This window comes from Protopterus annectens, chromosome 13.part0, assembly GCF_019279795.1.
Source record: "Protopterus annectens isolate FY-2018-M chromosome 13.part0, PAN1.0, whole genome shotgun sequence".
Classification (NCBI taxonomy): Eukaryota; Metazoa; Chordata; order Ceratodontiformes; family Protopteridae; genus Protopterus; species Protopterus annectens.
This window is the reverse complement of record NC_056747.1, coordinates 290122438-290140257: the sequence shown is the minus strand read 5'-3', so window position 1 is coordinate 290140257 and position 17820 is coordinate 290122438. Positions and strand designations below refer to the sequence as shown.

Here is a 17820-nt window from a genome sequence, read left to right as displayed (position 1 = left end):
CAGGGGAGTCCACATGCTTCCTCTTACATGTCCTCTTTCGAGGGGGTTCACCTGATGGATCAGGGGAAGCTTCGGAATAGGAGGATATTCCCAATGGGGAAACCTGAGGCGTTGGGTCTCTACGGTCGGGAATGAGAGAGTGGGTAGAGACCGCAGCAGGGACTACAGTGGGAGGAACTGATGGAGCTGACTGTGAGGCAGGCACAGGGGCCACAATGCTCCTCATGACCTCGAAGGCACCCCTATCAGGCAGGACAGAGGGCTCCCATTCCGAAGAAATAGGAACCCCAGCCGGCACCAACAGGGAAGGCTCCGAAGCCGATGTCGGGGCCGAACTCACCAGCGCCGAAGCTCCGAGATGGAAAACGGGGTCGGACAAGGGTCCGATGCCACTCGCCCCCTTGGAGCCGACGAGGGAGTCCAAGCGCTCGGATCCCTCCATGGATGGGAGCATGGAAGAAATCGGAGCAGACGACGGAGCCGAAGAGGGAAGTATCGGCTCCGATGTCACGATGGTCATGACTCTGAGAAGCTCCGGCTCCGAACTCAGGGGCAGAGTCGGAGGAGGAATCGAAGATGATATGGGTAAAGCCACTGTCTGTTGAGACGGGCTGTGAAGCATTTGGGACAGTGCCTGAGATTTTAGGAGTCTACTAACTACCCTCTCAAGGTCATTGTCAGAAAGCCTGGAAGACCGAGAGGAATGGCTCCGATGGCTCCGCTCCGAGAGCAAAGGCGATCTCGGAGCCGAGTGAATTGACTCCAGGGACGGAGACCTAGATCTTTTGCGGGTGGAAGATGGCACCGAGACTAGTGGTGCCGATGGAGCCAAAGACACGTCGTCTCCGACCGGAGCCGACTTAGCAGACAGAGTCTTTGAGGCATCAGCTCCGGCCGGAGCAGATGCAGAAGACTGCGACATAGCCATATCGGCTCCAGCCGGAGCCGATCGTGACGCAGTAGGTGAGCCACCAGCCGAAGGCTTGGAACACGGAGCCGACGGTTTGGATGGCTTCGAAGGTTTACCCAGCAAGGACTTAGCCGGGGAACCCTCTGGCTTTAATAAGCCCCTCAAAATTAACTTATTCCTGCGCTCCTGCAGGACTCTTGGACTGAACGCATGACAAACAGAACAGTCCTGCAGGTGCAGGTGTCCCAGGCAATAAACGCAAGAAGTGTGATCGTCTGTCAGCGACATTTTCTGACAGTACGAGTCACACTTCTTGAAGCCTGAGACTTTAATGTCTTTAGACATTAAGGTTGTTAAAGAAGAAAAAATCTTCCTTAGAAGCTAAAACACACACACACACACACACACACACACACACACACACACACACACACACACACACACACACAAAGTAAAAGTAGAGGTTAATAAAACCACGCACACCTAACTGTCCCAATACAAGGGAACAGGAAAAAAACGAAAGGGCCTAAGGCCTAACCTTAACAGGGGAGGGATAAAACTTTGGGATTTAGGGATAAGACCAAAAAAGGGACTCAACGGGGTAGGTATAAGTATTATACTATCTGATTACAAAATAAAGGGGAAAAAATCCCTAAGAGAAGAGAAGAAAAATATAAATTTTTCACTGACCTGTGGAGCCGGTAAAAAAAGCACCCCGCTAGCGAAAGCAGCAAACGAGATCTGGGTAGTTAGCGCCTAGCATCATGGGATATAGGGTTACCTCGAGCTGGTAAAATTAGCTCTCTAGCTTTAGTATAGGCTGAGACGGAGCCGAGGATTGGCTCCGAACCCATCCAGCAAGAGGCGAGATTGACAACTTAACATCAGAGTATTTCACAAATAGAAGTTATGTTCTTACCATAACGTTCCATGTTAGTTGTCTTCTTCTCGCCTTCTTCTTGCTGGATGGGTTCGAGCCGACCTCGGCCCCGACTCGGCCACTCTAAAAGCTCGAGAGTTGGTTCCACCGGCTCGAGGCTCCCCTTATATCCCACAATGCTAGGCGAGAGTTACCTCAGATCTCGTTTGTAAGCTAACCCCAGCTTATAATAGTAACAGAATAACTCTAACAGAGTCCACCTCTAACAACAGGAAGAAAGAAGGGTGACCTATATCCTGATCCAGGAAATATGCACAACAGCATATGCCTAAGAAAGAGGTGGTAGAAAGAGAGGTCACAATCACAACTCCTCTAGGTCTGTCCAGGCCAGGGGGAAGGAGGGTGGGACGCAAGAAGAAGGCGAGAAGAAGAAGACAACTAACATGGAACGTTATGGTAAGAACATAACTTCTATATGTTAAGTTGTCTATCTCGCCTTCATTCTTGCTGGATGGGACCGCGTCTCTAGCACCTTGTCCCGGGTGGCCTAACGGAACAGACTCCTGAGAACAGTGGAACCAAAGTTAGCTCTATGCCTAGAAGCTAAGTCCAACTTATAATGAGAAATGAAAGTGTGAGGAGTAGCCCAAGTAGCCGCTGCACAAATGGTGTCAATAGGCAGTCTGTCTTGGAAGGCTAAAGAAGTAGCCAAAGCTCTGGTGGAATGGGCCTTAGGTTTATTAGGCAGTTTTTGGTGTCTAATTTCATACACAAGGGAAATCAAAGATGTTAGCCATCTGGATAATGATACCTTTGAAACTGAAAGTCCCTTTCTGCTTTCCGCATAGGAGACAAACAGCTGATCAGATTTTCTGAATTGTTTTGTTCTGTCCAAGTAGTACCTCAATTGACGATGAACATCCAGGCAGTGTAATTTTCGTTCAGAGCTATTGGAATATTCTGGAAAAAAGACAGGGAGGTCAATGCTTTGATTTAGATTTGATGTCGAGACCACCTTAGGCAAAAAGGACGGGTTAGTTCGTAAGGATACTCTGTCCTTATGAAACAATAGATAAGGAGGTCGACAGCTGAGTGCTTGAAGCTCTGAAACTCTTCTAGCTGAAGTAATAGCTACCAGAAAGAGAGTCTTCCATGATAGCAATTTTAAAGAACAGGATGCTGCAGGTTCGAAAGGGGTAGAATCAAAGAAGTAAGAACTAAATTTAGGTCCCAAGGAGAAGGAGGATTTCTTATAGGAGGTCTGAGAAGAAAAACTCCTTTCAAAAATGCTTTGCAAAGCTTGTGGGACATTAAGGCAGATTCAGAAATACCCACATGAAAGTTAGAAATAGCTGCCAATTGAACTTTAAGAGTAGAGGGAGATGAACCTGCATGGAAGAGTTCAGCTAGAAAATCAAGGACTATTTGGATGGAAGCAGTGAAAGGATCTATGTCCTTTCCTTGAGCCCAATATGTGAAGCGCCACTTACTCAAATAAATCTTCCGAGTGGAAGATTTATGGAAAGCTATCAAAATATCTCGAACGGAGTGAGATAATTGAGGAAGCCTGGCTAAGGTTGGAACTGGAGGAACCAAGCAGTGAGGTTCAGAGAGGGGAGGGAGCGATGTAATTGACCCGACTGATGGATCAAAAGATCTGGAACTAGGTCCAGATGCCACGGTCGCTCCAATAGAAATTGATGTAGAAAGGGGAACCACACCTGTCGAGGCCAGTACGGAGCAATGAGGATCAATGAGGCCTTCTGAGCGATAGCTTTCTGTATCACTTGAGAGATTAGTGGGAAGGGAGGAAATGCATACAGAAGTACCCGGGCCAAACTTGGACTAGAGCGTCTCTGCTGGGTTGGCCTGGTAAAGGGAATAGAGTGAAAAATTCTCTGCACTTGCTGTTTTGGGGAGTAGCAAAAAGATCGCAGCAAGGCTGACCCCACTTGAGAAAATTTCTCTCACAACAGAGTCTTTCAGAGACCACTGTGAGGCATGAGGATAGCTCTGCTCAACTTGTCCGCAATTTGATTGGACTTCCCGGGATGCGTTGCTATCAGAAACCGCTGAGAAGAAATCGACCATTGCCACAATCTGAGTGCTTCTCGACACAGGGGTATGACCTGGTTCCGCCTTGTTTGTTGATGTACCACACTACAGACATATTGTCTGTCTGGATTGCAATCGCTCCCAAGGGAAGAGAGTCTTGAAGGGCTTGCAACGCTAAAAGCACTGCTCTCATCTCCAGAACATTTATGTGCAAGTGGCATTCGTTGGTTGCCATGTGCCCTGGACCGCCCTGCCCTGATAATGCCCCCACCCGATCAGGGAGGCATCCGTTGTCAGATATGGAGGGCCTCCGTGGGGTGGGTTCCATTCAGGGGCGCCCATGCCTTCCGTGCCACCACTTCCATGAGGGGGTCAAAAGGCAGAGACACCCAGGAGGTGGAAGGGAGAGAACCAAACTCCTCCAGGTAAACCTACTCATCCTCGGAAGGATTGAGGGTAGACCAGTTCCCCTCTTAAGGATTTCAAGGATGTCAGAAAAGGAGACATCCTCAGAGGGGACGTGGGGACCCTTCCGACTCATCCAAGTCGGTATTAGATGTGATGGACTCAGGGGAGTCCACATGCTTCCTCTTACATGTCCTCTTTCGAGGGGGTTCACCTGATGGATCAGGGAAGCTTGAATAGGAGGATATTCCCAATGGGGAAACCTGAAGGCGTTGGGTCTCTACGGTCGGAATGAGAGAGTGGGTAGAGACCGCAGCAGGGACTACAGTGGGAGGAACTGATGGAGCTGACTGTGAGGCAGGCAGGGCCACAAGCTGTGCTCCTCATGACCTCAAGGCACCCCTATCAGGCAGGACAGAGGGCTCCCAAGAAGAAATAGGAACCCCAGCCGCACCAACAGGGAAGGCTCCGAAGCGATGTCGGGCCGAACTCACCAGCGCCCGAAGCTCCGAGATGGAAAACGGGGGACAAGGGTCCGATGCCACCGCCCCTTGGAGCCGACGAGGAGTCCAAGCGCCGGATCCCTCCATGGATGGGAGCATGGAAGAAATCGGGAGCAGGACGGCGAAGAGGGAAGTATCGGCCCGATGTCCGCGATGGTCCTTGACTCTGGGCTCGAACTCAGGGGCAGAGTCGGAGGAGGAATCGAAGATGATATGGGTAAAGCCACTGTCTGTTGAGACGGGCTGTGAAGCATTTGGGACAGTGCCTGAGATTTTAGGAGTCTACTAACTACCCTCTCAAGGTCATTGTCAGAAAGCCTGGAAGACCGAGAGGAATGGCTCCGATGGCTCGCCCGAGAGCAAAGGCGATCTCGGAGCCGGTGAATTGACTCCAGGGCGGAGACCTAGATCTTTTCTTGGTGGAAGATGGCACCGAGACTAGTGGTGCCGATGGATTAGAAGACACGTCGTCTCCGGAGCCGACTTAGCAGACAGAGTTTGAGGCATCAGCTCGCCGGAGCAGATGCAGAAGACTGCGCGATATTATCGGCTCCAGCCGGAGCCGATCGACGCAGTAGGTGAGCCACCAGCCAAGGCTTGGAAACACGGAGCCGGTTTGGATGGCTTCAAGGTTTACCCAGCAAGGACTTAGCCGGGGAACCCTCTGGCTTTAATAAGCCCCTCAAAATTAACTTATTCCTGCGCTGCAGGACTCTTGGACTGAGCATGACAAACAGAACAGTCCTGCAGGTGCAGGTGTCCCAGGCAATAAGCGTTAGAAGTGTGATCGCCTGTCAGCGACATTTTCTGACAGTACGAGTCACACTTCTTGAAGCCTGAACTTTAATGTCTTTAGACATTAAGGTTGTTAAAGAAGAAAAATCTTCCTTAGAAGCTAAAACACACACACACACACACACACACACACACACACACACACACACACACACACACACACACACAAAGTAAAAAGTAGAGGTTAATAAAACCACACACCTAACTGTCCCAATACAAGGAACAGGAAAACGAAAGGGCCTAAGGCCTAACCTTAACAGGGAGGGATAAAACTTTGGGATTTAGGATAAGACCAAAAAAAGGGACTCAACGGGTAGGTATAAGTATTATACTATCTGATTACAAAATAAAGGGGAAAAATCCTAAGAGAAGAGAAGAAAATATAAATTTTTCACTGACCTGTGGAGCCGGTAAAAAGCACCCGCTAGCGAAGAGCAAAGCGAGATCTGGGGTTAGCGCCTAGCATCATGGGATATAGGGTTACCTCGAGCTGGTAAAATTAGCTCTCTAGCTTTAGTATAGGCTGAGACGGGCCGAGGATTGGCTCCGCACCCATCCAGCAAGAGGCGAGATTGACAACTTAACATCAGAGTATTTCACAAATAGAAGTTATGTTCTTACCATAACGTTCCATGTTAGTTGTCTTCTTCGCCTTCTTCTTGCTGGATGGGTTGAGCCACCTCGGCTCCGACCGCCACTCTAAAAGCTCGAGAGTTGGTTCCACCGCCGAGGCTCCCCTTATCCCACAATGCTAGCGAGTTACCTCAGATCTCGTTTGTAAGCTAACCCCAGCTTATAATAGTAACAGAATAACTCTAACAGAGTCCACCTCTAACAACAGGAAGAAAGAAGGGTGACCTATATCCTGATCCAGGAAATATGCACAACAGCATATGCCTAAGAAAGAGGTGGTAGAAAGAGAGGTCACAATCACAACTCCTCTAGGTCTGTCCAGGCCAGGGGAAGGAGGGTGGGGCCTTAAGAAGAAGAAGAGAAATAACATGGTACGTTATGGAAAGAACATAAGTTTTATATGTTAAGTTGTCTATCTCGCCTTCATTCTGCTGGATGGGACAGCGTCTCACTGCTGGGTGGCCTAGGAACATACTCCTGAGAACAGTGGAACCAAAGTTAGCTCTATGCCTAGAAGCTAAGTCCAACTTATAATGAGAAATGAAAGTGTGAGGAGTAGCCCAAGTAGCCGCTGCACAAATGGTGTCAATAGGCAGTCTGTCTTGGAAGGCTAAAGAAGTAGCCAAAGCTCTGGTGGAATGGGCCTTAGGTTTATTAGGCAGTTTTTGGTGTCTAATTTCATACACAAGGGAAATCAAAGATGTTAGCCATCTGGATAATGATACCTTTGAAACTGAAAGTCCCTTTCTGCTTTCCATAGGAGACAAACAGCTGATCAGATTTTCTGAATTGTTTTGTTCTGTCCAAGTAGTACCTCAATTGACGATGAACATCCAGGCAGTGTAATTTTCGTTCAGAGCTATTGGAATATTCTGGAAAAAAGACAGGGAGGTCAATGCTTGATTTAGATTTGATGTCGACCACCTTAGGCAAAAAGGACGGGTTAGTTCGTAAGGATACTCTGTCCTTATGAAACAATAGATAAGGAGGTCGACAGCTGAGTGCTTGAAGCTCTGAAACTCTTCTAGCTGAAGTAATAGCTACCAGAAAGAGAGTCTTCCATGATAGCAATTTTAAAGAACAGGATGCTGCAGGTTCGAAAGGGGGTAGAATCAAAGAAGTAAGAACTAAATTTAGGTCCCAAGGAGAAGGAGGATTTCTTATAGGAGGTCTGAGAAGAAAAACTCCTTTCAAAAATGCTTTGCAAAGCTTGTGGGACATTAAGGCAGATTCAGAAATACCCACATGAAAGTTAGAAATAGCTGCCAATTGAACTTTAAGAGTAGAACGGGATGAACCTGCATGGCAGACTTCTGCTAGAACATCAAGGACTATTTGGATGGAAGCAGTGAAAGGATCTATGTCCTTCCTTTGCCCAATATGTGAAGCGTTTCCACTTACTCAAATAAATCTTCAGTGGAAGATTTATGGGAAGCTATCAAAATATCTCGAGGGTGAGATAATTGAGCAAGCCTGGCTAAGGTTGGAACTGGAGGAACCAAGCAGTGAGATTCAGAGAGGGGAGGGAGCGATGTAATTGACCCGACTGATGGATCAAAAGATCTGGAACTAGGTCCAGATGCCACGGTCGCTCAATAGAAATTGATGTAGAAAGGGGAACCACACCTGTCGAGGCCAGTGCAGCAATGAGGATCAATGAGGCCTTCTGAATAGCTTTCTGTATCACTTGAGAGATTAGTGGGAAGGGAGGAAATGCATACAGAAGTCCCGGGCCAAACTTGGACTAGAGTCTCTGCTGGGTTGGCCTGGTAAAGGGAATAGAGTGAAAAATTCTCTGCACTTGCTGTTTTGGGGAGTAGCAAAAGATCGCAGCAAGGCTGACCCCACTTGAGGAAAATTTCTCTCACAACAGAGTCTTTCAGAGACCACTCGTGAGGCATGAGGATAGCTCTGCTCAACTTGTCCGCAATTTGATTGGACTTCCCGAGGATGTGCGTTGCTATCAGAAACCGCTGAGAAGAAATCGACCATTGCCACAATCTGAGTGCTTCTCGACACAGGGCGTATGACCTGGTTCCGCCTTGTTTGTTGATGTACCACACTACAGACATATTGTCTGTCTGGATTGCAATCGTTCCCAAGGGAAGAGAGTCTTGAAGGGCTTGCAACGCTAAAAGCACTGCTCTCATCTCCAGAACATTTATGTGCAAGTGGCATTCGTTTGGTTGCCATGTGCCCTGGACCGTCCTGCCCTGATAATGCCCCCACCCGATCAGGAGGCATCCGTTGTCAGAGTAGCAACCGGAGGGTGGAACAAAGGGTCTTCCCAACAAGAGCTGAGGGAAGACATCCACCACATGAGATGATTTTTGCACGTCTGCGTGATCATAATGGTGTGAGACATTGGAAGTTGCTGGTATGACCATTGTGTAAAGAGCATCCATTGAAGGATCCGCATGTGGAATCTGGCTAATGGAAGCAGAGGTATGGCCGCCATAATTCCCAACACTTTCAGAACTAACCTGGCTTTGATTCTGTTGTTGTTGAAAAGGAGTGAGACCAGTTTGTGAATGTCTGTTATTCTCTGATGTGTTAGTCTCTTGAACATGTCTACTGTGTCTAGATTTAAGCCTATGAAAGTAATAGCACGACAAGGCAACAAAACAGACTTTTCGCAATTTATTGAAATGCCTAGCTTTGACAAATGCGAAAAGTGTAATCCCTGGCCATCAGAAGGAGATGCTTGGTGGGAGCTGTGAGGAGCCAGTCGTCCAAATATGGAAACACCTGGAATCCTTGTCGTCTCAGGTGAGAAGCTACCACTGCCATGCATTTGGTAAACACCGGGGCAGTGGTGAGACCAAAGGGCAGGGCCCTGAACTGAAAATGACTGGTTCCCAGCCTGAAGCGGAGGAATCTTCTGGAGCGTCTGTTCATTTTTATGTGATAGTACGCATCCTGAAGGTCTATAGAGCACATCCAGTTTCCTTTTCCCAATAGGGGAAGGATGGATTGCAGCGTGACCATCCGAAATCTTGTTTTCTTGACTGATCTGTTCAAGACACTGAGATCCAAAATTGGTCTCCAGTCCCCTGTTTTCTTTGGAACTAAAAAGAACCTTGAGTAGATTCCGGATCCTTGCTGGTCTGCTGGAACTGGCTGAATTGCTCTTTTTGCAAGCAGTTTTGAAATCTCCAAAACCGCTAGATCCCTTTGAGCGGGTGGAACATCTGGAAGGGATTTTTTTGATTGATTTGGAATGCGAAGAAAGGGGATAGAATAGCCTTCGGAAATGATGGACTGTACCCATTTGTCTTGAGTCAGGGATAGCCAGGCTTCTGGGTACAGTGACAATCTTCCCCCGACTGCCTCCGAAGGTGGGCAGTCGGGCAACACCTCAGGGATGCTGAAAGGGCTTGTCAGAGAAGGTTTCCCGATTGCCCTGGTTCTGCGGACCCCCCCTGCCCCTAGGGCGACGTCTACCATTGTTATTCCCGCCTCTGCCTCTGGCGGGGAAACGACTCTGTGCGTCAGGCGAAGTCCCTTGAGACTGTTTATGGAACCACATCTTTCCACCTTTCTGGCCTTTGGGGTAAGGCCTAGAAGGAGTAGAAAAACGGACTCCGATGGCAGAAAGGGTCTTGCCATCAGTTTAGCACCTAATCAAGGTTACTTTCACTTGAGGATCAAAGAGAGATGATCCATCAAACGGGAGTTAGTGAAAGACGTCTTGAAGGGGTCCGCAAAATTGCATAGCCGCATCCAGGCATGCCTACGTAAGGCCACACCTGTCCCTGCGGCTCTACTCGCTCCATCAGCCGCGTAAGAAAGAAGGCGCATGGAGGAGTTGGTTATGGAGTTAAGGGTAGCCAGCTGCGTGTTCATCTTATCTTGAAAACCCGCAGCTGTAGGGTCCTTTAACATTTCACTCGCTTCCTTGATCAAGTCCCTTTGAAGACGAGTAAAATGGCATAGGTAGTTCAGCGAACGCATGGTAAATGTCGCTGACGAGAACATCCGCTTCCCGTACCTGTCCATGGACCCAGATTCCTTGTTAGGTGGATGGACAGGTACTGAAGGATCAGCTAGCTCCTTCTTAGTGGCAGCAGCTACCACCATAGCATCCACAGAGACTCCTTTCGTCAAGAACTGTTTGTCTGCTGGTGCCGTTATGAACTTGGAGGGTCTCCTGGGAGTGGGGTCCACTGAATCAGGAGCCGTCCATGCCTTCTTAGCAACCACCTGCATGAGGGGGTCAAGGGGGACACCTAGGAGGTGGAAGGCGAGAGCCAAACGCCTCAAGATACACAGATTCATCCTCCGAAGGGTTGAGGGCTGGCCAATTTCCCTCTGTTTCAGGATCTCTAGAATGTCTGCAAATGAGACATCTTCAGAAGGGGAACGGGGGGAACCCTCAGAATCATCTAAATCTGTGTCAGACGTGATGGACTCAGGTGAGTCAATGTGTTTCCTCTTACACTTCCTCTTCCGAGGGGCTCTTCTGCCAAATCAGGAGAGGCCTCGAAGAGGATGAAATCCCACAGGGGTTCCTGAGGAGCTGGCTCTCTGCGGTCCGGGATGAGGGAGTGAGTCGACTTGACCTGAGGCACCGTAGAGGGAGGGGCGGACGGAGCCGACTGTGGAGTAGAGCCAGGCTCTAACACACTCCGCATGACCTCGAATGCACCCGTCAGGCAAAGCCAGAGGTCCCCGCTCCGAGAAGCTAAGAACCCCCTCGGCACCGACAGTGATGGCTCCGAGGCCGATGTCGGAGCCGAACTCACCAGCGCCAAGCACCGAGGGAGAGGGGGCCGGACAAGGGTCCGATGCCACTCACCCCTCGAGCCGACGAGGGAAGTCCGGCGCCGAGATTCTTCCAAGGAAGAAATCGGAGCCGACGACGGAGCCGAAGACACTGTATCGGCCCGACGCTATCACAGTCTCGGTTCCGACACTGACCCGCCCGAGCTCAAGAGAGTGAAGGAGGAATATATTGATGGACGGGGCAGGCATCGACTGATGAGTCGGGCTCTGAAGCATCTGGGCCAGTGCCTCGGACTTAAGAAGTCGACTCACTACCCTCTGAAGGTCATGATCCGACAGCCTCGATGACCTAGAGGAGTGAGATCTTTGGCTCCGTTCAGACAGCAGGGGAGATCCTGGAGCCGAATGAACGGAGCCAAGGGATGGTGACCTGGACCTCTTCCTAGTTGTCGGCTCCGAAGGTCTGGTCGGAGCCGACATGGGAATTTCTAATACCTCGGCTCCAGCCAGAGCCGAGGGAACCACAGAAACTGTGGACTGAGACTCATCGGCTCCAGCCGGAGCTGATGTAGACAGAGGCTTAGAAACCTTAGGTCTCGACTCAGTTGTCGGAGCCGAAGACCTAGATGCCTTAGAGGGCTTCCCTGTAGATACAGAAAGGGAATCCTCTGGCTTGAGTAAGCCCCTTAAAATTAACTTGTTTTTTCTTTCCTGCAGGACCCTGGGGCTGAAGCCATGGCACACAGCACAGGAGTCCTGCAGGTGCAAAGGTCCCAGACAGTAGACACAAGAAGTGTGAGCGTCTGTCAGAGACATTTTCTGACAGCACGCATCACACTTCTTGAATCCGGAGACCTTTGCTTCTTTAGACATCTTAAAAGGTGTAATCACACACACAGTCACAAACACACTAATTACACCCTGTCTAGTTTAAATTATAATAAACCACTAACTAGGTTTTTAAAATAAGAAAATAACACACACACTCCACTAGGGAAAGAAAAGGCCTGTAGGCCCAAGGGAAGAACTTAAAGTTCTTGAGGGAAAAAAACAGGAATTTTTAAGAAAGGGGATAAGAATTTCTCTAAACTAAGGGAAATAAGTAAAAATATTAAAATTAAAGGGGTTTTAATAGACTAACTTCACAAGAAAAGTCACTTACCAAGAACCGGTAGAAAACCAACACCTCGATAGCTGTAGCGGCAAACGAGATCTGAGGTAACTCTCGCCTAGCATTGTGGGATATAAGGGGAGCCTCGAGCCGGTGGAACCAACTCTCGAGCTTTTAGAGTGGCCGAGTCGGAGCCGAGGTCGGCTCCGAACCCATCCAGCAAGAATGAAGGCGAGATAGACAACTTAACATTAACTGTTATCCTAATTTACACAGGCTTTTAAGGACTATGAAGGAAAGTCTACATCTCCTGCATGCAAATTCAGTACTACAGGAAAACATGATAAAACAATAGTGCAAATTCACAGGGACCCTTTTCAATGGCAATCATTTACTGACTTTCTTTAACACGCCTTCTAAGATCTCATGAGAAACTTGTATAAGGAGGATATCCACTAAGAAGTGGTCACCCAAAAAGGTTTGCACCTTGTAATTAGAAGAAAGCAGAGGTGGTCAGGGGATAGGCCCCACTGTGTGGGAGAAGGCACATGCCGAAAGTTATGTCACACCTTAATAAACCTGTGCTGGAACTTGTACCAATAACACACCATTTCCCATTGGAATGCACCCACACTTCCTTGGTCACATACCATCAACAGACAAAAGTGTTTTCTAATATCTTATACCTCATGGATGACTGAAGGCTCACCAAAAGTAGGAACAATGGGTCATTCCTCCACTCTCTGTGGCAGGACAAGGCCCAAACCAATGATGAAAGAAGCCCTGTGAAGTTCAAATTTGATCAAAGACTGTGCCAGGTGATTCAAGTGCCCATCCCACACTGGCAAACCAGTCTCACATCTACAACTGACTGTGTAATACTGCCAAGCTCCAGCCCTCATTCCAAAGGTTGCTACAAGGGAAGCATCACTACTACCATCTTCTTCATCACTGGTAGATGCACGGCATGAGGCTGATATTCCACTAATCCAGAAAGAGTTCACATCAACAAAGGGACAGAAGCCATCCTTTCAGTGGAGTTGGTGGAGAATTTGAATGACATATGGACTCGCTCCTTATCTTCTTCATGTGTTCTGGCTCAAGCCTCCTCAGCCTATGCTTAGGATCATCAGCCTGATTCGTGAGTCAACTACCCTCCATGTCTGACACCTTAGATGTGAGGGTGCCCCTGATTTTTACTTCCCCTCCTTCAAATAGCCAGGAAAAAGAACTGACATTTGCGGCACTTTTTTACATTATGGTCTTTCCTTAGACAACAGAGGCAGCACCACTGTGGGTCCTGTCAAACAACATGATGACTGCAGACAAACCTCAAACTGACTGCATGAATTTTCCAATAACGAATGGCAGGGTCAAGATACAAACTACAGAAATGGCAGAAAGAATTTGGAAACGTGTAGCCAACAGCACCATGATACAGGAAACGTGTATCGCTATAATAGCAGAACTAAAAATTCAAAATACTTGTATGAAAAACGAACCTCAGAAGTGGAAATCCCAATCATTAACTACTGTAGAGGGCTCCCTTTCATTAATACTGAATGTTGCAAGCTATACCACTGGTCTTCAGTATGTTTAAGAAACATTTTCTCATACAAAGACTAGCAGAGAGACCCAAAAAGGACTCGCTTCACTGCTATGGTCAACATTCTAAATGGAAACCAGAAACAGCAGTTATAAAAACACAATTAAAATAATGGATGCTATGAAATGTGATAACCAAAGAAACAAGAACCATCACCATAATTTTGTATCAAAACGGTGATGTTTTTGAACTTTTGGGGTTTGTTGACAATGGAGAATATTTCTCACAAGTAAAAATGCTATTGTGCTGCCTTTCAAGCTCACTGTATTTGTCAAAATTTGCACATAAATATTTACAAGTACTTACTAAAGTTATAAAATAAACTGTGGCTTATTTGTCCACTCAGTAAAGATGAGCTGGCGATTTAAGAAAAAAAGTATGCATGGAATGTCAAATAAAAAATCCAGCATAACTGAATAAAATACTCAGTACAAAAATAAAAAGAATAAAACATTCTTTAAAAAAATAAAAAAATGGCAGTCCACACTATTGCCTCTCTTCATATCCGTTTAAAACACATTTTAAAATATACTGATGTAGTGTTTCTTTCAGGTTCACTTCCAGATGATGACAATATTTTTGTCAGTCAGTGTGACAAGGTAAATGAACTTTGAGTCTACACATAAATTGTTAATGACTGCTCCGGACACGTCTCCTTGTCCTTTCACTTTGGGAGTTGGCCACTTGAGAATCTGTTGGAAATGCACAAAGTATTACCAATCTCAAAATAGTAAGAAACAATGTAGTTATGACAAGGCTGTAAAATAATACAAATGGGTAATCTTATGCATAAAAAGAAATGTTAGCAAATTAGAGATTATTGCAGCAAATTCCTATGGGATACAGCACATTCATATCAAAGTTAATTTAAAATTTAGAATGACAAGCTCATAAAGGAGCTGGCAAAAGCAAATGGTAGATTAAAATACAGCAGTCACTTCAAAGGCCTGCAGTTGGGTTGCATAGGAAATACAGAAGAAAGAAAAAGGTTTGAAAGACCAGACTGTCGCTTTCTCACAATGGTGTAACAAACTGAATGAGATTGTAGGGCAAATTACTGATATAATGAATTCATTTTTCTCACTGTAAATTCCACTTGATTGCTGGCCCTATCATGGGCATGAAATGAACAAATCTCTAACAAGGTACAACTGCATACAATACCATGAAATATAAGTGGCATTATCTAATGCTTATAGTTATAACAACATTTTGTGTGGTTAAAATGTATTGCCACGTGTACAAAAATATGTACAAGTAAAAAAAGATAAAATTAGTTACACAAATGTGACAGAACAAAGATTAGCTCCAGATGATGAAATGGAGTAAACCACTTTGGTTTACATAGCAGCTACACCTGTTTTTATTGTGCAAAATACTTTCAGCATGCCTGTGAATTTGTGCAATAATTGTTTCTTTGATCATCCTGACATTGCCCTGTCTAGCTTTCTGTATAAACTTGCTCATTAAAGGTACTGGGGGAAAGGCATACAAGAGAAATAGAGGTCAATTGTGGACTACAGCATTACTCGGTGACTGACCCTGTGGAGAGATCAGGGTGAAGTAGCATTTGTAGTCAAGATATGAGGCAAAGAGGTTACAGTGAGGTTGGCCCCAGCGATGAAAGATAAAGGCTGTCAATGTTCGACTGAGAGACCACTCATGAGGCATCAGGATAATCCTACTCAATCTGTTCGCTAAAACAGTGGAAGAACTGGGGATGTGTGTTGCTATCAGAAAGAGGTGTGAAGACATCACCCACTGCCAGACCTTCATGGCCTCTCGACACAGCAGGTAGGAATGGGTTCCTCCTTGTTTACCGATGTACCATTCCGCTGTCATACTGTCCATCCATCTGTATAGAAATCACTCCCTTGGGGTGGTGATCCTGAAAGGCCTGCAACTCTAGGAGGACTTCCATCTCCAAGATCCTGATGTAAAGATTGGCCTCTATTAGTGACCATGCATCTTGGACCATCCTCTCTCCGAAATGCCCTCCCACCCTAGAAGGGAAGCATCCGTGGTTACTACCACTACCAGTGAGAGTTCTATGTGAAAAGGGAGACTGTCACTGAAGAGGACGTAATATACCAGGCAATGTGCTGGGGTGAGCTGAATTTCTGCATGTAACAAATTAATGCTCTGAGACCATTGTACTGCTAGGGTTCATTGAAGTACCCTCATATGGTACCTGGCTAGTGAAACTATCAGTATCATGAATGCCATTAAACCAAGAAGAGTAAAATCAACCTTGCTGGTGGCGAAGGATGAAGAAGCACCCCTGCATGGCTGCTACATACAAAGATAAAACCCTGGTCTTGGGAAGGCTGGCGATGGTTTGGTTGGTATCGAGGTGGCAACCTATGAATTCCATTTGCTCAGCTGGTGTCAGATGACATTTGGGAATATTTGCTGGTATTCCTAAGTTTATTAACAAATGCAGCACAGGATTCAGATAATGCAGCAACAGATGGCTGGAGGTAGCAGTCGAGATAAGGCAAAACTTGGATCCCTAGCAGAAGTAAGTGCACTGTCACCACTGCCATTATCCTGGTGAAATCCCTGGGGATTGTAATGAGATCAAAAGGCAGGGCTCTGAACTGGTAGTGACTGGCTCCCAGCTGGAAATGCAGTAATCTCCTGGAGATCTTCTGTCTACACTTACTACCAAACATCCTGGAGCAATATTGAGCTTATCCTATTGTACTTCCTCAGCAGAGCCAACATGGACTGAATTGTCACCATCTGGAATTTTGGCCAATTCAAAAACTGATTCAGGTGGCTGAGATCCAAAATTAGTCTGACGACCCCTGTTTTCTTCGGCGCTAGAAAGAAACCTGAGTAGACTCCAGATTCTTACTGGTCTTGGAGGACCAGCTGGATGATTCTTTTACCTGGTAGTTTTGAAACTTCTAGTGTTGCTGGTTTCCCAATAATTGGGTGAAACATCAGGAAAGTTACTTTTTTTTCTGAGGAGGAAGGGAAAATGGAATCAAATAGCCTCAGGAAATAATTTTTAGAAATCACGAATCTGTGGTCACATTTTGCCAGGCTTGTGGGTGCAAAGACAAGCGTCCCATGACTTGTCTCTAGAGTGTAGCAGTCTGGCAATTGTTCAGGGGTATTGATAGGGCTTCCCAGAAAAAGGACTGCAGAAGCCCTGGTTGTACGGTCCCTCCTGTGCCCCTAAGATGATGCTTGTTTAAACTATCTTTACCTATATCACAAGAAGGTCTATTCACAGGAGAGTCACAGTAAGAATTCTTGTGATTTTTCGGAACCACATCTTCCCAGTCCTCTGATTCCCAGAAAAGTATCTTTGAGGAGTGGAAAAATGGATTCCAATGGCATAGAGCAAGTCTGCATCTGGTAAGTGTGGCCTTAACTTTGAGTCCAAAAATTGTGGATCCATCATGGGGTGCATTTACAAAGGATGCATCCAGGAGTGATGGCACATGGTAATGCCAGTGCCTGCTGACCCGGCTGTGCCATCAATTGCATTAGAAAGCAGAGGATGACTGTTGGGTAGATAGTTGGGAGTCCACCATCTTCTGAACATCTGCAAGCAAGACACCTGAAAGGGACTTGTAGAGTTCCTTAGTCAAATCCCTCTGGAACTTAGTAATGAGCCAAATAATTCAGTGATATCAGAGCACAAGTCACTGAAGCATACATATGTTTTCTGAACCTGTCCATCGCCCTACACTCCCCGTTAGGAAGAAGAACAGAGGAATTTTCCTCAAATACCTTTTAGTGGGCTGCTGCTACCACGACCACATCTACCGGGGGCCTTTTTTCCAATGTTTTCTGTCTTTTGGAGCTGTTAAAATTCTATCTACTTTCTCAAGAATGAGCTCTACCACATCAGGGTCCTTCCATGCCTATTAAGCCATAAGACTGATGAGGGGGTCAATGGGTGGCACAATCCAGGACAATGTTGGGCCAGAACCAAAAGCTTCCAAAAAAACACAACTCATCTGGTGAAGGATCTTGGGTAGACTTCATCAATTCAAGAATTTCGTCAAAGGTGATGTCTTTGGAAGCAGAGTGTGGGGACCCTTCACCTTCATCCAAATTAGTATCTTCTGTGAAGATCATTAATGATGAGTCTATGCGCTTCTACTTGCAAATCTATTTTTTATGGATTGTTTATCATGGAGACAGAATCCTGGAAGTTTATGGTGCACAACTGTTCCT

General features: G+C 46.6%; 1 protein-coding gene across 1 annotated transcript in view; it reads right to left on the bottom strand.

The window, feature by feature from the left end:
• Nucleotides 1-12205: 12205 nt before the first annotated feature.
• LRWD1 (leucine rich repeats and WD repeat domain containing 1) overlaps nt 12206-17820 on the bottom strand; it is a 721948-nt gene continuing 716333 nt past the window's right edge. The window contains exon 15 of the mRNA XM_044053858.1: nt 12206-14315. Within this exon, the coding sequence (XP_043909793.1) occupies nt 14178-14315 (138 nt within the window). The 3' untranslated portion in view covers nt 12206-14177. The remainder of the gene's footprint in view (nt 14316-17820) is intronic.